The sequence below is a fragment of the Littorina saxatilis genome, linkage group LG3 (assembly GCF_037325665.1).
Source record: "Littorina saxatilis isolate snail1 linkage group LG3, US_GU_Lsax_2.0, whole genome shotgun sequence".
Classification (NCBI taxonomy): Eukaryota; Metazoa; Mollusca; class Gastropoda; order Littorinimorpha; family Littorinidae; genus Littorina; species Littorina saxatilis.
Window position 1 is genome coordinate 52,982,549 of NC_090247.1, and position 24,305 is coordinate 53,006,853.

Here is a 24,305-nt window from a genome sequence, read left to right on the forward strand (position 1 = left end):
TTCAGAATGTTTTCTTGGAGTTGGATAATTCTTTGAATTTGCGATTTTCCAACATCAAGACTTTTTGCAATCGCGATGGCAGTTTCTCCCTTTTTGTGTCTGTTCACAACATTCACTCGAGATTCTCGAGAGTTAAATATTTTCTTTTCTTTGTAGACGCCATGTCGATCTCCACTGCTCTTCTGTCCAAAGACTGTCTATTCTGACTGAATTGAACGGTGTGTGTTGGTCACGTGAGTTTGTTTTCTCGATGATTGGTTTGTGATGTTTACTCAGCCCACCCAACCATCACACCTCTCAGCGGTTAATTAGTGCCTTTGCTTACGCAAGACGGTTATAACTGGTTATAACCGGTTTGTCAGTGATGCGTTACGCTGACTGAGTCTTGGCTTTGTCTGACAAAGTCGTTACACAAGCTGTTAGGTCGGTCCTTAGACGTTAGAGCGGGGTGGTCGCTACACTGGTGACAACTATATAAGGAAACACATCGGTTAAAAAAAAAAGGGTCGTTGTGGCGGGGTAGTCCTTAGAGAGGGGGGTCGTTGTGAGGGGTTCTACTGTATACCTGTGCACAACCACAAGTTCTTTTGTTGTTGCCACAGCCAGTGAAAAATGAAGAAAAAAAAAATATTTATAATCACAACAGAAAACCTGGACAATTTTCAACACCGTCTTGCACAATCTCAATTCCCAGGACCTCTCCCACTGACAGGCCAAACGCACTCCACTTTGCCGTCTCGAAGACCCACAATCCAGTCGTACAGGTTGACCGTTGGGTCGCAGTGACCCGGTATCAGCCACACCTTTGACCCCACTGGAAGGTCACCCCCGGGGGTCACGATGCCGTGATTGTCACCGCCACTGTGGTAGGTCAAGTCTGGACGCTGAGACAGCTGTCCAGTAAAATTAGAAAGGTTCAATTATTAACACTGAGAAGAACAGTAACATCACATGCACAAACACACACACAGGTAATTACACTCACACGCAATTACACACACACACACACTCATACATACATACACACACACACACTCATACATACACACACACACATACTCGCACTCAAAAAGTGCTATCATATAGCTGGTTTTACAATAAACGGCCTCATCACAAAGATCTGCATATTTTTGTTATGACGGGTAGTATAGAATTCTATCGTTCACTGTCTGCCTCTCATACAAGGATATACTTTCTGTCATTTCTTCGTCTATATATTTGTGCCAAAATATACCTGTGGTGAAAGACCATCCACAATGCAGGGACACTTTCGGGCTAGTCCTTTTTATAACAGGTACCATTGTATGCCTTTCCTTACCATTGGAACGCCAGAGTCTAGACTGACTGCTTTCAATCCTGCATCCAGAACCACTCTTTCACCGCTAGCCTGCAACATGTTCAAACAGAATAAGGGTAGATATGTGTGTGTGTGTGTGTGTGTGTGTGTGTACGTTCGTGTGTGTGTGTGTGTGTACATGCGTAGGTGCTTGCTTGAGTACATGTGTCTGTTTTCTTTTTCAGGCATTTGACATGAGGGATGGAGTTTCAATAAAGTTTGCATGCACATGAACAAAGAATTAATTAGTGCATCCATGCTTGTACGCATGCAGTGTGTTTGAACATAAATAGACAGTATGTACATGTACTGTCGGACACAAAGCACAAACACAGAAGTATTCAAATAGGTGAACACATTCCCATTCCATGTACTTACAGCAGCACTTTGCACAGTGGTAAGGACAAACAGGCTCTGCAAAAATTCTGTGTCAAAGTTGCCATCCCTTGCCAAGTTCTTGTAATAGTCGGCATCCATAAAAACATAGGATCCCTTGGAACTGTTAAGGGTGATAACAAAAAACAAAAGCAGCCAACATTTGGGGGTGTCTTAAAAGGGGGTTCCACTGTAGCTCTGTGGCAATCATGTTAGTAGAATGGTACCTCTGTTATAAAATCACAAACATCTTAAAAATGTACAACTTTAAAGAGAGTTGGAACTCTGTTAATGGAGGTAAATTTACTGACACTACAAAGGTAACATTATAAGAGAACTAGGTCTAATAATGTACAGTGTGTATTAAATGGGAGGGTTCATTCTAACAAAAAAAAGGTTTCACTACGGTAGCAATCAATTGGAATCAAATGACGCAGACGGGCGCAGTCGGAAGGTCGTGAGTTCGAATCCCGGTCGCCTGGCGGGTTAAGAGTGGAGATTTTTCCGATCTCCCAGGTCAACTTATGTGCAGGCCTGCTAGTGACTTAACCCCCTTCGTGTGTACACGCAAGCACAAGACCAAGTGCGGGTTATGGAAACATGAAAATACCCAGCATGCCTACCCAACGAAAGGGGAGTGAAGCTGACTATGCTCTCAGAGTATAGTGTGGGGAACCCAAATGGGCAAACAAGCTCAGACGTAACCAGAGAGAGAGATTTTTTTTCTGGAACGCTGAAGAAGAAATCAAATGAAAGGATACTGGCTGAACTTCAGTGAAGACTTTGCTGGCTGCCTCAAAGTGGAATGTACCCGTACCGCCCCCTGTGACATACGGACACTCCAACCCTGCTGCCTTCAATGCCTGTATCAAACCACAAACAGTAATTCATAAGAAAAACAAATATGATCTGGACAAACCAAAGAGACCGAAACGTAAAAGGTTAGGGAACCTGACCTTACACTATCGTAACTAAAACCTTGATAAAGAACGAGTCAGTATTAAAAAAAAAAAAATAGTTTGTTTGAAAATGTTACTTCCTTCACATAGATGTATAAAAAACAAGTTATACAGTTAATTGTACTTGCACCTTTCTCTGGCAATTTCTCTCCCTTTCAACAACTCACTGTCTCTCTCTCTCTTACACAGACAGACAGACAGACACACACACACACACGTACACATGTATACACGTATGTGATTGCATGCACTTACACACCAACACACACAAGAACAAGAACGGGTCAGCAGCAGAGGTATATATATATACAAATTGGAAAGAATAATGCAAATATTTTATTGGATTATTGGGCATTAATAAACGCATTACCCAAAGTATGGATTAATTGGATTGAAAATAAACATATTATTGTCCAGATGGATAAGCAATTGTTTGATGGTAGCCTGTATATGATAAAAATAAGTCAAATACGAAAAATGATAGAAAAGAAAAGTGTAGATACTGCTGTAGAAAAACCTTGTGTATATAATTTTTGGTTGAGGAAGTTTGGTGTACAAGTAGATAAGGAAATTTGGACCCTTGCCTATGTTTCCAAAGAAGTGAGGTTAAGAGAATTGCAATGGAAAATTTTACATAACATATATCCAACAAATATTTTATTATGTAAACTGCAAGTCATGGAGAATAACAGATGTTGTATATGTTGTACGGAAGATGATTTTGTTGAACATTTTTTTTATGAGTGCATACCGCTAAAGTTGTTTTGGACGAAGATAGAAAACTGGATAGAGGAAAAGGCTGGATTAAGGGTTAAGTTTAAGATGCAGGATATAATATTTGGTTATCAAGACACAAGTTGTTGTAAAAAGATGAGAAATTTTGTAAATCACGTAATATTAATTGGGAAAATGTGTGTTAGTATTTTTAGAAAGACAACTTGTCGGGGATCAGTGTTTGTAATCCACCACATGGTCCATTCCTTAACGTGGTGTGGTGGTTTGCGTGTCTCGGTGACCCTAAGAGCTATGCCAGCGGGAGTGTAAACTCCTGGAAGGGCTTCCCAAGCTGGACAGGTCAAAAGGTAGAGGCCAGACTAATATGGACCAACCTTGTGCTCACAGGGCAGGTCCTTGGGCCATGAGCTAAGGGTGAGGTAACCCTGACAGAAACCTCGAGTGCTGAAGACGTATGTGTTGGGCCGCACGGCGCACTCCAACAAACCACAACACTACGCATCAACTGCCATTATGACACTTGGAGACAGAATTGACAGTAATGGTGCTCGCCCTGTGAGGATCCACCAGGCAGGTGCAGCGCCGGGCTCCGCGCCTCAAAGGAGTCCACCCTCAGCTACTGGAGGTCCCTTCATCTCGTCTTGTGGAGCCAGGGGACGAGAAAGGAAAGCGACTCGCCGAAAAAACAGCAGAGCCAAGGACAACCCCACTATTAACATCATGCATTGGAATGCAGAGGGGGTATCCAATAAGAAGGAAGAATTAGAGCACTTCCTCTATGAGCATCCACATCTGCTGCATTCAGGAAACACACCTGCAAGAAGGGAAGCCCTTTAAGATCCGAGGGTACCAGGTGTTCAGGAGTGACAGACAAGGGAGGAAGAAAGGAGGAGTGATGACTCTGGTCAGGAACAACATAAATGCCAGTGAAACCAACAGATACATGGAAGAAGCAGAGTACATAGAAGTCAAGATAACGACCAATGACAGCAAGATGAACATCGTCAACTACTACTGCCCCAACGACAAGATGCTGTCGCTTGACACAATCCAGGTCCCTGACAGTGGCTTCCTCATCGCTGGAGACTTTAACAGTTGGGGATATAAAACACTAGACAGGCGAGGAGAAGACATTGAATCTTGGCAGGACGACAACCACCTGATCCTTGTCAACGACCCCACAGATCCGTCTACCTTCTACTCGCGCCGCTGGCACTCAACAACAACACCAGACCTGGCATTGTGCACGGATGACATCCACAAAACCATCTCAAGAAAAGTGGATGAACAGCTGGGTGGAAGCGACCATCGCCCAGTTCTCCTTACCATCAGTAGAGACTCAGCATCTGAGCATCCTCAACACCCGAGATGGAACTACAAAAAGGCAAAGTGGGGACTGTTCAACATACGAACAAATGAGCTGACCAGAGCCATAGAAACAGAGGGGAGAAACATCAACAACGTGATAAAGGAGTTCAATGCTAGCATAATCCAGGCAGCCAAGGACAGCATCCCACGTGGAGTAAGGAAGGACTACATCCCATACTGGTCCGATGAGCTGCAGAAGACGCACGATGCACTCACAAGAATGAGAGAAGAGGCAGAGACGAACCCTAGCCAGGAGAACAACATCAAACTCCAAGAAAGCAAAGCAAAACATCTGAAGACAAAGCTAGAGTGCAAGAGGCTTGAGAGAAAAGACGGCAGGGCTGAATATGGAAAAAGACACAACAAAGCTGTGGAAACTTACAAGAGCACTGAATGAAGAGGGCAACAAGGGACAGAAGATCACCCTGGAGGAGGAAGGAAGAACACTCACTGGAAAAGCCGCTGCCAATGCTTTCGCCCAAGCATATCGGGGAGAAAGCGACACCACCATACCCCTGCCTCTACAAAAGGAAGTCAGAACAGAAATTAGAGAAAGAACAGAAAGAAACGTACAGGATGCCATGCAACAAGACATCACCATGGCCGAGCTGAAGAATGCCACCAAGAAGCTCAAAAAGAAGAAGTCTCCAGGTCCAGACAACATTACGAATGAGATGTTGCAACACATAGGCAACTCGGCCCTCCAGAAACTACTGGGCATCTTCAACCTCAGCTGGAGACAGGGACAGGTACCTCAGTGCTGGAAGGAAGCCAGGATGATCCCAGTTTTAAAGAAAGGGAAAAACAAGACCAAAACCCTGAGCTACCGACCCATCAGCCTGACAAGCTGCGTATGCAAAACCATGGAGCGCATTGTCAACCAGCGCCTGCAGCTGTACCTGGAATCGGAAAGCATCATCGTCCCAGAACAAGCCGGCTTCCGACAGCACAGAAGTACGGAGGACCAGACAACACACCTTAGCCAGGTCATAGAGGATGCTTACCAGGCCCAGAAAGTCACGCTGGCCACCTTCATTGACCTCCAGAAGGCCTTCGACAAGGTCTGGAAAGATGGACTCCTTGTGAAGCTCCTACGTTCCGGCGTCAAAGGCAACATGTACCAGTGGACCAAGTCGTACCTGCACAACCGAAAGGCCAGAGTGCTGGTGGACGGTCACTGTGGCCGAAAGGTGCTACTACGCCAAGGAGTTCCACAGGGAGGAGTACTCTCCCCCACGCTATTCATACTCTTCATTAACGACCTGGTACCAGAGTTGCCCAAAGGAGTCCAAGCGGCACTGTATGCTGATGACCTTGTTCTCTGGTGCTCGGAAGAGTATGCAACCACAGCAACCTACAGGATGCAACTTGCCCTAGAAAAGGTTGCAGCGTGGGCGGAAGACTGGTGTGTGACCATCAACAGGGAGAAGACCACTGCCACTCTCTTCACACTCTCTGCCAAAGCGACACCTGGCAAACTGACCTTGGGGGACACACCCCTGAAATTTGAAGACCAGCAAACATACCTGGGGGTCACCTATGACAAGCGCATGACCTGGAAACAACACATCATGAATGCAGAGGGAAAGGCCAGGAGAAAACTAAACATCATGCGGAAGCTGGCAGGATCACACTGGGGTGCAAACGAGAAGATCCTGAAAACAGTCTACCAGGGGACTGTACGACCGCACCTCGAGTACGGATCAAGCTCTTGGGCAACAGCAGCCAAGACACACCAGCAGGCCCTAGACAAAGTACAGAACCAAGCGCTGAGAATCATCACGGGCGCAATGAAATCAACACCCATACAGAAGATGGAACAGGTGACTGGCATTCCTCCACTGAGCAAAAGGCGAGACTGCAAAACAATGGTACAAGCCACCAAGTGTGCACTCATGACCATCCAATGAGTGACAGACTCAAGAAGGTGTCCTTAGGCAGGCTGAAAAGATCAAGCTTCGCTCTGGAGGCAAGGGCTAATTTGCAGAAGAAACATCAGACAGAGATGCCAGAGCTAGTGGAGCCACCATCTTTCTCCCTTGACGCCCCACCCTGGGAAGACAGACAAGGAATCCTGGACATACAGACCAGTGTCCCCTACCTCACAACAAAGGACGAGCAGAGCAATGCGACGAAAAAAGCCCTGACTCTTGCCATGCTTGAAGAAAGGTACCCCCAAGAAGCATGGATACGGGTGTATACTGATGGGTCAGCCACAGAGGCCGTCAAAAATGGAGGAGCGGGGGTGTATGTCCAGTACCCCAGTGGAGAGTGGCAAGCAGAGGCTATACCAACAGGCCTCCACTGTACAAACTACAGAGCTGAGTTACAAGCACTGATCCATGCAGCATACACCATCAACGACAGAGTCAACCATGACAACCAGGTGGTCTTCCTGACTGACGCTCTGTCAGTACTACAAGCAATGACCAGTAGCAAACTGCCTCAGCTGGAACACGCTCTACACAACATCAAGAGCCTGAGGACAGTACTGCAATGGATCCCCTCCCACTGTGGTGTACAAGGAAACGAAGAGGCGGACAGGATGGCAAAGCTGGGTGCAGAAGATGAGCAAGAGAACAACCCTGTGAGCCTGACAGAGATGAAGACCATCATTAAGTCTCTGCACAGGACGCCCCAGCCACAGGACAGCTACCACCTGCTATCCAGACCACAGCAGGTGGTCATCTTCCGCCTGAGAACGGGACACAACAGACTTAACCAGCATCTCCACGGGAAGCTGCATGTTGTGCCCTCCCCCATGTGTTCTTGTGGAGAAGCAGAGCAGGACACGGACCACATCCTACGAGACTGTAGGAACAGGTGCTGAGAGAGGAAATCTGGCCATTGCCGGAGTCCCTGCACAACAAGCTGTACGGGCCAGTGGCTGCGCTGCAGAGGACCACTAATTATATCTGAAGATCTGGACTCCAAGTGTGATCGGCGATCGAAAAGAAGAAGAAGAAGAGTGTTTGTAATTTTTGAGTTTCAAATATTAAGTAGAAAATTTGATTTGTAAATACAAGGAATATTTCCATTGTAAAGAGAAAATGTCCATGTCTCGTGAGTATGTTGGAGTTACATGTAAAAAGAAGAAAAAAGACCAATGAAGAAGGATGCTCACCGCCTATTTACAAAAACAAAACAAAAAAAACCAAACAAACAAAAAAGGAAAGAAAAAAAGAGAAGAAAACAAGGAAGGGTTGAAGCAGCCTGCATGCAACTGAGGTCCAGAAAAAAAAAAGAATGGAAAAAAAACAAACAAAAAAAACAAAAAAAAAGGACAAGAACGGAGAAAAATGACAGTACAGTGGAATATAAAATTTCAAAAATAAATTTTGATTTAATTAATATACTTACCAACTCACATAGAAAGCATTAACTTCAGTTAAAGTGCTAGGACACTGAACTACGCTTCACCCCAAAGGGGAAGCAACCCCCTAAAAAAGAACGGCCCTGACCTCTAACCCAAGCTATACAAGAGTCGAGGTCATACCGTCACGTGACCTATCACGCGTGACTCAACTGCCGCCGTGTTGAAACCTCACTCCCACTGAAGTGATCTGTTCATTTTTAGGGAAACCCTAAGCAATAACTTCGTTTTGTGAAAAGACATTGAAGCACTCTTGCATGGCAACATGGGGAAATAACTCTGAAACAAAAACCGTATGCCATATAAGGCATGGTCCTTAGAGGTTATTTCCACTACCGGTGTACTGCGCCTGCGCAGGATGTATACCGGTGAAACTCATCCCGTATTAAAACATATACCCCCTTCAAAAAATTTGCGGGGCAGGCTGGGAGGGAATTCAATATGTGAGTTGGTAAGTATATTAATTAAATCAAAATTTATTTTTGAAATTTTATATTAAATTACATATTCTTACGCAACTCACATAGAAAGCAGATTGCTAATTTAGGTGGTGGGCAAATGAACTCACAGTTAACATCTTGCAAGTATCTGGCCTGTAGCTACAATAGCTGGCAAACCGAAATTTCTGTTCTGCCGAGCACCAGATACGTCCCCAGGAAAACATAAAAAGACATCTTCTGCAGAAGATGTCTAGTAGATGTGTGCTAAAATAGCGGGTACTTAAAATACCCCGCCGATAGAAACTCATGACTACGTCCCTGAACGTTCAATGAGCTGCATTCATGACTTATGTAAGTCTCTCAGACTTGAGAACAGGTAAAGAAGAGGCCTACACTCTGACCTCTTGAGCCCGTGCTGCCTGAAAAGGGAGGACTGACTGCCCCCCCCCCTTTTTCTTGCCACCACTGTAGGCATGCCTAAACAATGTGGCAGTCCATTTAGCTAAGGTTGACTTCACTAAATCATTGCCTCTAGAAGAGGCTAATTTTGTCAAGGATTAAACAATCCGAACTCAAAAACTCCAAAACTAGGAGCAAGTCCCAAGACGGGACTGGAGATTTGCTTTCAGCCAACCAAAGGGAGGTTCCCTTTAATCACGCTGGCTACAAAGAACCCAAGTGAAAATATTTTGCGACCTAGCTGTGTCAGTGCAACTGAAATCACATAAAGTCTTAATTCAGAGACGTGGGAGAAAAATCGGAAAGCCAGGATAGGTGGTTCGCCACCCGCATTGAACGGAGAGAAGTGGAGTTCTTTCCGTTAATATACGCCATTAGTTCCAAGCCAGTCAAAGTGACACAAAACGAAGACGCTGAACCCCTATGGAATCTCTAGACCAAATCCAGAGTTGGGGCAGGAGCCCCTGAGCGTCTCAATGATTCCCTTACAGTAGACACCCGTGTGGCTCGAGTGTAAAAACGGCGCCCTCTTGCCAGCCCAAAGGACTGGCAACCAAGATTGAATGGGCCCATAATGTGCGACCAACAGGCCGCTCAAAGTAAAATCGAGAGTATTATCCGGGAACAGGGAGACGAACATTTAGCAGAAGGTGATAGTACCGAGAGGCAAAACTTCTATCAGCGGCTTCTCCAACTTCACCAGAAGGAGTAGAAGCGCGTAGTGAGATAGGGTCCAATCCGAGTGGACATTCTTGGCCGACTGACTAGAGTCTGCCAATAAATACATAGAGCCTCTCAGAAAGGTACTTCACCGCTAAAAAGATCTCGTGGTGGTAAAAACCACATCAAAACCTCGCATGCTCGCTGTGGCAGTGATAAGGGGCGAGATGCCACCCCCTGCTTATTGAGATAAAAGACCACTGTGGTGTTGTCTGATTGAATCAACACATGTTCTCCCCTGACAAGAGGAAAGAAATCCGCAAGAGACAGAACTGCTTCGCTGGTGGAGAGAGAACCAACGGGAACGCCCTGCATGAGCAGTGGTGTGAGAATCCAAAGATTGGTTGTGTCTGTGACCAGTCAAGAAAAGACACTAACATGTTCCAGCTCTTCATTTGATTGCTTAGAAAACGAAACCAGAGCCCTGAAGATCTGAATTAAATATATGCACGATCTATATAAGTGACCCAACAGGAAGGGCCCCAGTGCCTCCCTCAATAAAGTGGAAGTTCTAATCGCCCCTCCAGCCGCTGTGGGAAAACACAGAGGCAGAGAGAAGAGTGGAGCCGAACGCTAAGACTCCAGTTGACAAGTGCCAAGAGTATGCATGAAAGCATGCTATTGTTTGCCCACTGAACCCTACCGCTAAATCGCCTCGAGGAGATAAAGTGGTTGGCGGGTATTTGGCAACGTGCCATGCCGAGAAGAAGATAAAAAACCCAAGCTGAGAACGGCCAGCTTAGCGCTTTTCTCTGATAAGAGAAGCCGAGGCCTGCCGTGGGCTTTTCCTTTTGCTGTGAGATTCTCTCTGTTAGAGAAGAGTCCGTGTGCAAATAAGAGGATTCGCAAAGAAGACCCTCGAGCAAGGAAGAGATTTAAGTCTCCCGACAGAACAATACTGTCGGCCGAGGCCTTTCCCCAGACGAACAGCAAAGCTAAACCCTTTGTATATGTGTCCCGACAGAACACAAAGGCATCCCGTGAGTACAAAACCGCACAAGGGAAAGAACGAATCAAAGTCTTGTACCAAGACGCGGATAATGGAAAGAAGAGCGGCCACAATCTTCCACAGCCAGGAGATCATTGTTCTTGAAAACAGACAGTTTCTCCTTGCTATGAACGTTAAGATGTAAGATCGACAAGTCCGGTGCAACCGGAAGCGGTTCCGAAGTACGAAGAAAAGAATAAACTAAGTTCTTAGGCTTGGTGTAACCTAGGACTACGGATATCGCTCAGCGAGTGAAGCGTTACTTGCGCGGGTGACGCAAGCGAAAGCAACGCCGCATCGCTGCCCACAAAGGAAGTGGTGGAAAAGGAGAATCATATGAGAAAACTTCCCCAAGTTAAAATTCTAGAGCCAGACAAGAAAGCGTCCCTGCGTGTGTAAACCGCAAGTGCGTACAACCGTGCCACGACTGACATTTGTTCGGCTGAAACCTTAGCCAAAGAGGCCAGGAGTATGGGGACGTCTTTCACGCTAGAGTCGTTTCGAACTACGAAAGGATCCGACGACACCGCGATCGACCGCGAAAGAGATCGAAGACAAGTTCCAACGAGTATCTTCCCGTCTCATCCAAACCAAGTAATGCGCCTTCAGAGTAAGCACAATGTTTGTCCAAACGATAGACATCCTCTCTGAGATTAGCCGACTCCGGAGTGACCGGAAGCGGTGCACTCGGCAAAGCGTAAGTCTCAATAAGACTGTGATGACGACGGGAGAGAGCAAACTTGCGTGAATGAAACGAAGTGCTCGACTTCCGTAACTGGTCTGAGGCAAGCCATGGCTGAGCAGCATCAGGAGCCTGACCGTGTGCAGCCAGTAAAGGCACAGTATCCACAGGCAAGCTATTCTCAGAACCCGAAGTTCTAGCCAGCACCCTGGAAAGTTCGTAAGCAACAGAAGGAGACTCGCTAAAACGATATCCCTAAACTTCCATTAAAGCAGGGCGGAAATCACCCACCACTGAGGGTGGTGGTGCCGCAGAGCTTGTCATAGCTGTCACCCCTTCAGCGAAGTACTTGGCAGACACCTGAGCTGCAGTAACCATAGCTGGTTTAAGTCTGAGTGACAACTTGACATCAACTTCCTCCTCAGAAACTGAGTGAGAATCGTCGAACTCCGAATCTGCTGTGGCCGGACCGTGAAAGTCACTGTGACTAGCTGCGTCACTAAAACGATCCACCACAGGCGAGGCTGATTGCAAAACGGAAGGACCGTGCAAAGCCTGCCCGAAAGCAGCTTCCTGCCCAGAGGGAGGAAGTTGAGACTTGTTTACATTCACCGGAGACATACCAGTCTGCCTGTGAGTACAACTGTCTCGTTGTCCGGTGTCGACCCCCCGTGAGTTCCGCTTGCTAAGAGCGATAGCCTCTGGGAAAGTCGAACTTTCACCCCCCGGCCGTGGCGGGGGGGCTACTAGTTCCGGCCCAACTTGTTGTCCGGTGTCGACCCCCCGAGTTCCGCTTGCTAAGAGCGATAGCCTCCGGGGAGTCGTACTTTCACCCCCCGGCCGTGGCGGGGGGGCTACTAGTTCCGGCCCAACTTGTTGTCCGGTGTCGACCCCCCGAGTTCCGCTTGCTAAGAGCGATAGCCTCCGGGGAGTCGTACTTTCACCCCCCGGCCGTGGCGGGGGGGCTACTAGTTCCGGCCCAACTTGAACACTTTCACCAGAGAACCTGGCTACCGGTGAACTTGACTAACCTGTAGAGCGTGAAAGCTCCTCGTATGAAGTAAACACACTCCTCTGCGTGCACGTCAGCCGAAGTGACTGTGCATGAAGGCGGAACCTCGATGCGTGACAACAAGCCGCGTCGCCCACTCCCGCCGGGAGCGAGCACAAAATCGACGAATGGCAACATGTTATACATTTGGGTCGAAAACATCTCAAAAAAGGGAAGAAAAACCATCTTTAACACAAGTATTCTTTCCCACTGTGTTTGCCTTGGCTGAAGTAACCTAAATTTAACCTGCTTCAGCACCGGCATGATTGGACTCAGAGTCCGAAAATTAACGGACATTCTTTCTTTCTTCTTTATATTGTGTTTAAATCCATATGTACTCGATGACTATACACGCTAATTGCTTTACCCACAGCTGGAGACATGCTAAATTAAGTTCCCTGCAAGATATTGTGGTCTAGGGCCTCTTAAAAGTTGAGATATTTGAATTCTTATTTTGATCTAGATCGTCCTATTTATCTAGATTTGCCAACAGAGGTAGCGTTGACGCAAGGGAAACCCTCCGCGTCTTTGTTGACATCCTCACCTTACAGAGGCTAGAACAAGCTGTAATACATGTATATGGTCCGCGCATGGCGACATATCGTCATTACATGGTCTTATGGTGCGTTTGACATCGATATGGGCAAACTACACTTTGTAAACACGGGAGCGCGTACATATGCCTTTAACGTCGTTTTCAACCATTCAAGGTTATTTAACAGACGTAGTAGTAAGAGAAGCTGGGTCAAGAACAGAAATGGTAGTGCCTTTGCCTTTCTCTTTATGCGAAACTTAATAGTAGAAACCTCAGCAGCTACTGACTAGTCTGTGGTTTCTATTTCTCCTTGTCAGCCATCGGCAATGCGCGATGACGTAGGTGTTCCCATGCACGCGTGATGCGTCGGCCATCTTGGTAAGCAGCACTGAGAGGTGACTGTGCGTGAGGCGTGCAATGATACATGTTTCTGTTTGTCGTTGCAAAGTGATGGGGAATTTGTACTGAAACCTGGCCATCCCTATTACGCCCAGGTTCAGTGTCAGCTTCTTGCAACCAAGGCTGATTACTGTGACTTTGTTGTGTGGACCACAGTAGATTTTTTGGTTGTGAGGGTGGAGCCAGACGCTGCCTTTTTGCAGCGCGCAGAGGAAAAAGCCAGGGCATTTTTTCAAAGAGTTGTCCTGCCAGAGATGGTTGCAAAACACTTCACAAACATTCACACAGCTTCAACATCTGTGATTGTCACTCCAGATTCACAGACACAGCATCTAACCAGAACTTCTGAAAGAATGCCACTCAGTCCTCAGAAAAGCAATCCTCCCCCGAAAAGAACCAAAAGAGTTATTTGTTCCAAGGGCAAGCCCAGGAGAAAAGTCAGTGTGTGGTGTTTGTGTCGCAAGCCTGAAAGTGGTGACATGGTTGCTTGTGACAGTGAAAATTGCAAAGTTCAGTGGTACCACACGGCATGTGTTGGACTTGATCATTTGCCAGGGAAAGATGATGCTTGGTTTTGTCCGGCTTGCCTTGACATGTCACTTTAGCTTAGTGTAGCTGTCTGGGGGTTTTCTGTCAGTGTCATGCTGTTTGAGGTTATAAGACTGAGTGACTGCATATTTTGAAGTATGTATTTGCCTAACTGTGCAAGTCTTGCACACTTACTTGTTGTTTCATTTGTGTGCCAAATCTGAATTCACACACACTCACACATTACAAATATTTGGTTGACTTCATAAACAAGTGTGTTCTGTTTTTATTTTTTTATTTTTGTACTGTGAGCACATGCACAGAAAAGTACAACATTGGAAAAAGAATGTGCAGCTGTCTACTAGTACTAGACTCATAGAATGTACATGCATGTGTATGTTATAATGATAATGTGACACAAAATAAATCTTTCTTCTGTCCCATACACATGACTTGAGCTGTTCATACATATGTGCCTGTTTCAGTGTTTGTTGGTGTGACTGTTACTTAATGTAAGCCATTTAAACTCTGAAAATAACAGAACAAATCACCATGTCACTGCACATACAAGTCAGAGCACAACAAGAAAGTTGTAAACACAATTCTGATACAATGGGATGATTCCAGAATGCTATACACACACATCTTCAGAGTCAAACACAATCACACCACACTTGGACACATGTTGGTCAGGGCACAGCAAACAACCACTATTTTGTCGAGGAATGTTACATCCTCGCCTTCACAAGGCAGTATCTTCTTCTTCTTCTTGGCGTTCGCAGAGGTTACACAATCAGTCCAGTACTGGTGATAAATGTTGTCGTTTTCTCCAACTCCTGTCGACTGCCGTATAGTTTGGTCTGCAAGGGAGTTGGTGACGGCCACACTTCTTTTCGTTCCTCATCTAGTAAGGGACATCGCTGTAAGATGTGTTCCGCTGTTTGGTCCTCTTGACCGCAGGCACAGGTTGGTGATGGCGCCAGCTTGAACTTTCGGTTCATGTGAGCATTGAGCCTGTTGTGGCCAGTACGCAGCCTGATGAGGTTGACTTGCTGCTCTCTGGACATTGTGTGGTAGTCATCTCTGTTTGTCCTTGGCCTCATCAATGCCTTGATGATTGTCTTCTGCTCACTAAAGCTGACACTGTTTTCAGGTTGGTCTTCCACGGCTCCTTCTTTTGCCAGCTCATCTGCCCTTTCATTTCCTGGTATCCCACAGTGTGCTGGTATCCACTGGAGGACAACTCTTCTGGTTTGTCTGACCATCTGTAATGCTTTGGCCAGCTGTGGGAGTTTGTCGTTCTCTAGGGCCTGAAGGACTGAAAGGGCGTCCGAGAGGAAGACAACTTGGTAGCAAGGGTCTGCGGAGTCCTGAACGAAGGAGGCGGCCTGCATGAGAGCTTCTGCTTCTGCTTTATAGTTTGTGCAGTGTTTGCCAGTGGCAACGCTGGATGTAGCTGTATGTCCCCCAGGGAACTGGATGAGAATGCCTGCACCTCCATTGAGCACGGCGTTAGTTGCTGATCCATCGGTGTATACATGGATCCACGCCTCTTTTGGGTACTGTTCGTCGATCAGGGCTAAGGTGAGTGCCTGTCGAGCTGTGTCATTCTGATCTTCTCCTGAGGTAACATGTGGAACACTGGTGCAGATCTGGATGCCTGGTTTCTCTGTTGCCTTGGGGGTTTCCTCTTCTTCTTGAGTCAGAGGTAGAGTGTTCTGTGGAAGGACTTCCCTGTACTGTCGAGAAAGTCTCTTGCTCTCGTGTACAAAACTGCTCCGTTTAAGCCGGTTCTTGGTGAGGTTGCTCAGTCTGTGCTTCATGGGGTGGTCGGGTAGGCACTTGAGCTTCTCGGCCTGCACCATAGTCTTGGCTTCTCTTCTCTGACAGAGGGGTTGGATGGTGGTAAGCTTCTCCATTTCCTTGATGGGCGTGGATTTCATTGCACCGGTGATGAGTCGGAGGGCCTGATTTTGCACACGGTCAAGGCTCTGCAGGTTTGTCTTGGCTGAGGTTGACCACGCTGTGGAGCCGTACTCGAGGTGGGGTCTGATTGTTCCCTGGTATACTGTCTTCAGTATCTTCTCGTTCGCTCCCCAGGTGGTACCTGCCAGCTTCCTGAGTATGGCTAGCTTGCGCCGGGCCTTCGTCTCTGCCTGTGCAATGTGTGGTTTCCAGGTCTGCCGTCTATCAAAGGTGACACCAAGGTACGTTGCTTCTTCATCCTCTCTCAGAGGAGTTCCACCAAGCCTAATGGTTCCGGCTTTCTGCTTTGGCGACAGTGTGAATAGGGTGGTGGAGGATTTCTCCTTGTTGATGGAGACGCACCAATCTTCTGCCCATGCGTTCAGCCTATCTGCCGCTTGCTGCATTCTGTAGGTGGCAGTACTTGCGTGCTCCTCCTTGCACCAGATCACAAGGTCGTCTGCGTAGAGAGCAGCTTTGATCCCCTTGGGCATCTCAGACACCAGATCGTCGATGAAGAGAAGGAAGAGTGTGGGGGAGAGGACTCCGCCCTGAGGGACGCCATGACGAAGGAGGAACTTCTTGCTTTTGGTCTGGTCGACGTTAACTCTTGCCCTGCGGTTATAGAGGTAAGAGCGAATCCACTGGTACATGTTGCTGGACACGCCTTTCCTCAGCAGTTTTACAAGGAGTCCATCTTTCCAGACCTTGTCAAAGGCCTTCTGAAGATCTATCCAGGTGACGAAGACCAGCTTCTGTTCCTGAAAGGCATCTTCAACTTCTTGCGCCAGGTAAGTGACCTGATCTTCAGTGCTGCGGAACTGTCGGAATCCAGCTTGTTCAGGGGCGAGGAGGTTCCTGGTTTCCAGGTACCACCTGAGGCGCTCGTTCACAATTCTCTCCAGGGTCTTCACAACACAGCTGGTGAGGCTGATTGGGCGATAGCTGGTGGCCTTCTTTGGATCCTTCCCTTTTTTTAAGATGGGGATCATGATCGCTTCTCGCCAGAGTTGTGGTAGCGATCCTTCTTGCCAGCTGCTGTTGAAGACCTCGAGTAGCTTGTTCTCTGCTGCACTACCAAGGTGGGTTAGCATCTCGTTGGTGATGCCGTCTGGGCCAGGGGACTTCTTCGCCTTTGACTTTTTCAGAGCTGAGTGCAGCTCGTGGAGTGTGAGTGGTTGACTCATGGCGTCCACTGTCGACTGTCTGGCAGGTCTCTCTCTTTTCTCTCTTCTTGCTTCTCTCTGTTTCTCGGGGCTAACATGGAGGTTGCTCTCAGCTGCATAGCTTTCAGCAAATTGGTTGGCAGCATGCTTTCCAGTTAGCACCTTCCCGTTCTCTTCTAATGTGATCTTTCCTCTGTTGGTGTTCTCATCATTCAACTGCTTGGTGAGCCTCCAGAGCTTTCTGCCATCCTTCTCAAGGTTCAGAGAGCTTGTTTTCTCTTGCCAGCTTCTCCGTCTTGCCTGTAGCTTCTTTTTGAGAAATTTGGCTTTGGCTTCCTGGAGGCGGATGTTGTTGTTTTGTGACGGGTTGACTTCTGCTTCCCTTCTGGCGTCTGCCAGATCATCATCCAGTTCCTGCAATTCATTGCTCCAGTAGGGCTTATAGTCTCTCCTGGCACCCCTGGGAATGGACTCACGCGCTGCTCTGAGGATGCTCATGTTGAAGTCCTTCGCCACCATGTTGATGTCTCGACCCTCGACTCTGATGTCTTTGGTGAGTTCGCTGGTGCGGTGTCTAAAGAGGAACCAGTTCGCTCTTTTGTAGTTCCACCGTGGGAAGGAAGCTTCAGTGCAGGACTCCATGCCCAGGGTCAAAAAGACTGGCCGATGGTCACTTCCACCTAGCTGTTCTCCGACCTCTCTGCTGGTTAGCTGGTGCATGTCTTCCGTGCAGAAGGCTAGGTCAGGAGTTGATGTAGTGTGCCATCTTCTGGAGTAGAATGTAGGGCAGTCAAAGGGACTGTTCAAAAGGATGAGACCTTTGTCGTCCTGCCAGTTCTCCACCTCTTCTCCTCTCCGATCCAGGTGGTCATATCCCCAACTCTGTGAATGACTGTTGAAGTCACCCACCACGATGAAGTTGGAGGCCTTTGCGGGGATCGTGTCAAGGGCGAGGTGTCTATCATTGGGGCAGTAGAAGTTGACAAGATGGAATTCTGATGTCTTCGTCTGGATTCGAATCACCTGATATTCGGAGTCCTCCATGTGCGTTTCTATCAAACAGGCATTGATGTTGTTCCTGATGAGGGTCAGGATTCCTCCTTTGCTTCGGTCTGTTCTGTCGGACCTAAGGCATTGGTAGCCTCTCACTTTGAAGGACTTTTGGGGTGTCAGGTGCGTCTCCTGGATACAGCAGATGTTGATGTTCTTCTCATGCAGGATATGCTCCAACTCTGTCTTCTTGTTCAGGATACTTTCTGCGTTCCAGTGCATGACCTGAAAAGGTCGCTGCTGACTGGGTTTCTTCCTGGTTGTGGTGGTGCCAGTCACTTTCCTCCCGCGTCCCCTGGCGTGACAAGACGGACGGGAGGGACCTCCAGTAGTTGGGGCTGGGTCCCTTTGAGGCATGGGACCCGACGCTGCTCCACCCTGGGGGGTCCTCAATGGGCGAGCGCCATTTCCATCTGTGCTGGTTGATTGTGTCATCATTTGCGTAAGTGCGTGTACCCATGGTTTGTTAGAATGCGCCGTGCGGCCCGGGTCCTCCGTCTTCAGCATTCGGGGTTTTCTGTCGGGGTTACCTCACCCTTAGCTCATGGCCCGTACGTCCTACCCTGAGAGCACAGGGGGGAGGATTTTCCGGGATCCCACCCGGAGCCAGTTTGGTCCGCGGCCGCAAGCGGCTGATCTCCATATCTGAAGACCGTTCCCCTATCCGCCACCCGGGGACGCGCTGGGTTGGGGGTGGTCGCCCCACTGAAAATCCCACACTGGGTTAAGAAAGATCAGCCTGTCCCAGACAAGGCAGTGTTAGATTGATGGGGATAGTACTACTCAGAATGGTATATTTCATTACAACATTGCCAATTACACGTTCAACATGGATCCTTAAATGTGCAATTTTCCTTGTCTGCTCAATGTCCTGGGAATGCATCTGACACTTTCCCCTAGTAAATGCAGGGATTTTCACCTCTGCACATGCAAGACCTACAATCTCCTCTATATCAAAGCCGCGATCTGCTAGCACTTTGTCTCCTGGTAACAGATGATTCAGAAATCCACTATTTTCTGTTATCATCTTATCACTTGCCTTCCCTCCCCACCCCTTCGACAGAAATGAAATAACCCCCTGTGGTGTTATGCCTATGAGATATTTCATGGTGTGGTTGTGTTTATAATTTGACCATGTCTCTGAGCGAGCCCTACAATTTGAAGGTTTTTCAATAAAAATCTCAAAGCAGTCAATGATCACAGCAACATTTCTTCCAAAGGCCTCAATGAACTCATGTGGCATGCTGTCATGCAGAGACTGCCTATCTGGCCAGTGAATCAGTCCCACTAAGCGTTCATACAGAACATTCATGGTTTCCATGATGACAGCCGAAGAACTTCCCCAACGCTAACTGAACCAGTACTAGCACTAGTAGCAGCTGAAGCACGCAATATCCTGCTTACCAAGATGGCCGCCGCTTAGAAAACCAGTGGCTGTGACGTCACGATCGCCGATTGCCGATTGCTGACAAAAAAAACCAGTCTGAGTTATGATATTGATAAACAACAACCAGACCGAACAACGGAGAAAGAAACCAACGCAAGCAAAAGCAAACAAATTAGAACGAGCTCACCCAAACTTGTGCATGAGAAGCAGGGACCTGTAGACGGGGTGAAACACTGTCCAGAAGACAGTAGGCTAAAAGCCTGCAGCGTAGTGTAAAAAGCGTCTGAGCTATCTGGTGGCTGAAGTGGGAGTGAGGTTTCAACACGGCGGCAGTTGAGTCACGCGTGATAGGTCACGTGACGGTATGACCTCGACTCTTGTATAGCTTGGGTTAGAGGTCAGGGCCGTTCTTTTTTAGGGGGTTGCTTCCCCTTTGGGGTGAAGCGTAGTTCAGTGTCCTAGCACTTTAACTGAAGTTAATGCTTTCTATGTGAGTTGCGTAAGAATATGTAATTTAACCCCACTTTTAAGACCTCCAAACATCTGACAAAATCAGGTCTTAACAAGTCGCGTAAGGCGAAATAACAACATTTAGTCAAGCTGTCGAACTCACAAAATGAAACTGAACACATTGCATTTTTTCCGCAAGACCGTACACTCGTAGCATCGTCTGTCCACCGCTCGTGGCAAAGGCAGTGAAATTAACAATCCAGGAAAGCGCGGTAGCGGTTGCACTGAGGAGGATAGCACGCTTTTCTATATCTCTATTCTTTTTAACTCTCTGAACGTGTTTTGAATCCAAACATATCATATCTATATGTTTTTGGAATCAGGAACGGACAAGGAATAAGATGAAATTGTTTTTAAATCGATTTCGGAAATTTAATTTTAATCATGATTTTTATATTTTTAATTTTCAGAGCTTGTGTTTAATCCGAATATAACATATTTATATGTTTTTGGAATCATAAAATGATGAAGAATACGATAAACGTAATTTTGGATCGTTTTATAAAAAAATTATTTTAATTACAATTTTCAGATTTTTAATGACCAAAGTCATTAATTAATTTTTAAGCCTCCAAGCTGAAATGCAATACCAAAGTCCGGCCTTCGTCGAAGATTGCTTGGCCAAAATTTCAATCAATTTTATTGAAAAATGAGGGTGTGACAGTGCCGCCTCAACTTTTACAAAATGCCGGATATGACGTCATCAAAGACATTTATCGAAAAAATGAAAAAAAAACGTCTGGGGATATCATACCCAGGAACTCTCATGTAAAATTTCATAAAGATCGGTCCAGTAGTTTACTCTGAATCGCTCTACACACACACACACACAGACAGACACACACACACACACACATACACCACGACCCTCGTCTCGATTCCCCCTCTATGACTACTTGACTAAATGTAAAAAGGGGGGAGTCTTAAAATGGGGGTAAATTTACAGTACAAAGGTTATGAACAAAGCGTCTGAGAAAACAGGGTCTTAAAAGAGAGGGAGTCTTAAATTGGGGGGTCTTAAAAAGGGGTTCCACTGTAGTTTGATCACCTCCAATGTTTTTCGCGTCAGGTCCACCACTTTGTTCACAGCATTGCTGCGCTCTTCAGTCGATCGCACATGCTGATTCCACCTGATGGCAATAAAAACAACAGGCAGACCAATAGGTACATGTAATATGTGATACTTCTAGAGCGCATGACTCCAGGGTTAAAACCCTGCTCAGAGCACTTTACAATTTCCGGGAAATATACACACACAAAAATATAATTGTTTACATCCTCTCATTCACACCATTATAAATTATAACACATTGCAGTACATGTATAATGCATTATAAAACACACATACACACACAAACTCGCGCACTAGGTAACTTTGAGAAAGATAAATTTTTTGAAGTACTGTACACCCATTTCTGAAACATAAAGAGAATTGAAGCAGGCAACTGCTTCACAAGATCTTATTGATTTGATTTTGCAATGTAAACAATTTTTACACTCACGTCATTTTCCTACCACCCTTCCTCACTTTCAAAAGAATTATTATACAGGGATTTTGCAGGATTGCTGTACTACCTAATTATTTGCTTGCCTTAAGTGAAAGAAATGTTGACAGAACTCACCCATTGTAGCAATGGATTCCCTTGAAAGTGACACCCGGCAGTGATGTTGCCAACTTGGCCAGACTGACTGCCGGCTCTCCTGGTTCCACACCACACCTGTACACGAAACCAACATTGCAGTCTAAGTGTTTATCATGTGTGCTTGAAGCACGCAACATGTGTACAAACTTATATGGTTTAACTTTCTCTGGGATTTGAGATCATAGTACTTTGAAAGTTACAATTTTGAGAACACTTGCAGAGGGAATTTTGTCATTTTTTGGGCCCTATCACTCATGCACCCCTTGAGACTTTATCAAACAATAACTGGATGCTGTGCCTCTGGAAAAACTGTCAATAAAGCCAGGCAAATTGTCAGACATCAGTCTGGGACAACGTAATGATAACAGAAGCAAACCCTCCAAGCATGTATCTCCTTCTTTGATTACTTTTAAGGGCATGAGCTTCATTTTTATCTCGTTACATCATGTCATCAAATTGTGTCCAAATATTCACCTGTCCTGCCCTACATTGACTTCAATGGCGATATGAATTGTAACACCCATCTCCGTGGCAACGTCACTGATATCTTGCAGGTTTGCGGCGTCATCCACAGTGATTGACACGGCAGCCTGCCGCGCCAGAGATGCCAGACGACGAAGTTTAGTCTTGCCCACAAGCTGAAACAGAAAATGTTTCACAATCAGTCATTGGATATTTTGCATTGCTTATATAAACATGCGACTGTGATTCTTGAAGTGCTGATGCATATATGCTATGGTCTGATGCAGCTACTGAAAGCAAATGTTTGAAAGATCAAATATGGTGTGCAGTGTGCAAAAAACTGAGCTAAATGGTTAGATTGGTTGACGTATATATGAGTAAGCTATTGAAAAAATTAAAAACACTCATTAATCTTTCTACGTCAAACACTGGCATCTCCAGGTCTTAATTTTAACCCGCAAATAAAGAAGGGACATATTTTCTGAACTAACATGTTTCTTTCAACCAGTTTCAACTTTCGTTTATCATCACTGTAAATATTTACACTTTTGTATGCTTATATCTACTTTCACTGCATGCATCTCTCACCTCGTTTGTGATAAAGACATCGGCAACTCCACCACCAACCATTGCCTCAGCTTCTGTCAACGTCTGGCAGCACATGCCCACCGCACCTGCTCTCATCTGGCACCAAACACAATACTACACTGATGCAAGAAAGGTAATTAAGTGTTCAGATTTTTCATTTTTACATTTTAGTAAAAATTCTTGATTTTGTCCACTATAAATATATACTAGAATGAATACCCGCTTCGCCGGGTATCCGGCTTCGCCGGGAAAAAGTAGAGCCGAATACCCGGCTTTGCCGGGAAAAAGTAGAGCCAAATACCCGGCTTTGCCGGGAAAAAGTAGAGCCGAATTGAAGCCGGGTACCCGGCTTTGCCGGGAAGAAGTAGAGGAATACCCGGCTTTGCCGGGATGAAAGTGTTGTGGACAGTGACCTTCTAAAAATAGTAACGGGAATATCCGGCTTCGCCGGGATGAAAGCGTTGTGGACAGTGACCTTCTAAAAATAGTTACGGAAATATGGATTGACGCCACACGAAGGAAGGGAGATAAACGCAAAACACTGGAGAAGATAAGGAAGAGTTACTGGGAATGGATCTGGGAAGATGAACAGAAAAACCAAAATCGGTTCAGCGCTGCACGCTGAGAGCAGTACGTGTTGAAAATTCTCATCGACCAGGTTGTGTCCGGGGTCTACCTGAATATGCCCACCAAATTTGAAGCTGATCCATCGAGAACTTTGGCCGTGCATCGCGAACACACACACACACACACACACACACACACACAGACAGACACAAGTCGTATTATATAGATGACATATATATTCATGAGTAACCAGTGTGAGTGCACATGTACAAAAACAAACCCCTCGATCATGATAAATAGAGATCAGACAAATAAAATGTCACAAGGCTAATATATATGTTCTGTTACTGCTACAGCGGACCCAACCCAATCACCTCCCCCCCCCCCCCCCCCCCCTTTTTTGTCTTTTTTTTCAATCTGCCATATTATAACTCAGAGAAATTCAGGTCTTTAAAAGACTGGAGGCAGTCTGAAAATGGAGGGTAAATTTACAGAGGCTATGAACAGCAATCTGTTAAAAGCAAGGTCTTAAACAGGGGGGGGGGGGGGGGGGGGGGGTTGCATTGTACCACTACATGAACTACATGTAGCCTACCACTTCCAGTTCTAGACCTGAATTAAAGCTGCAAAAAACTAAGACAAGCTGTCGGTGTTTTACCTGCATTCTTGCAACTTCGGGACACTTGTGTGTCTTGACATGCGGTCTCACAGCAACACCGGGGTACTTTTCCATCGCTGTATTCATCTTGCCAACATTTTCCTCCAGTTTATTCAAGCAGACGACAAGAGCCGGGGTGTCAATGTCGTCAACAGGATCTCCGATCGTGCACGGCTTCTGATAGGCGAGCATCTTGCTTGTGCTGAGAAGGCGGAGTCCTGCCGACTGTTTGGTGACTGCAATGCGAGTTGTGTCCCTGAAAAGTGTTCGAACACATAGACGAACTGATTGCATTCTCAAGATAAGTGAAAGTTCGTAGTCTTGCGCATCAAGAGGGACAACTCCCGAAACAATGAAGGCC

At 46.4% G+C, this 24,305-nt stretch overlaps 1 protein-coding gene across 1 annotated transcript; it reads right to left on the reverse strand.

The window, feature by feature from the left end:
* Positions 1–657: 657 nt before the first annotated feature.
* Positions 658–24,305, reverse strand: LOC138962641 (D-threonine aldolase-like). Its single transcript, XM_070334542.1, has 9 exons — positions 23,945–24,305; positions 22,720–22,815; positions 22,144–22,307; positions 21,649–21,744; positions 21,075–21,156; positions 2,473–2,574; positions 1,715–1,828; positions 1,319–1,387; positions 658–893 (listed from the first exon to the last, which is right to left on the reverse strand). The coding sequence occupies exons 1-9, from the start codon at positions 24,236–24,238 to the stop codon at positions 684–686; spliced, it is 1,227 nt and encodes a 408-aa protein (XP_070190643.1). The 5' UTR covers positions 24,239–24,305; the 3' UTR covers positions 658–683.

Coding starts and splice junctions, on each gene's coding strand:
- LOC138962641 (XM_070334542.1), bottom strand. CDS start 24,238: ATGCAATCAGTTCGTCTATGTGTTCGAACACTTTTCAGGGACACAACT. Junction 22,308..22,719: donor ATGTCTTTATCACAAACGAG/GTGAGAGATGCA, acceptor TTTCTGTTTCAG/CTTGTGGGCAAGACTAAACT. Junction 21,745..22,143: donor GTCAATGTAGGGCAGGACAG/GTGAATATTTGG, acceptor TTTCGTGTACAG/GTGTGGTGTGGAACCAGGAG.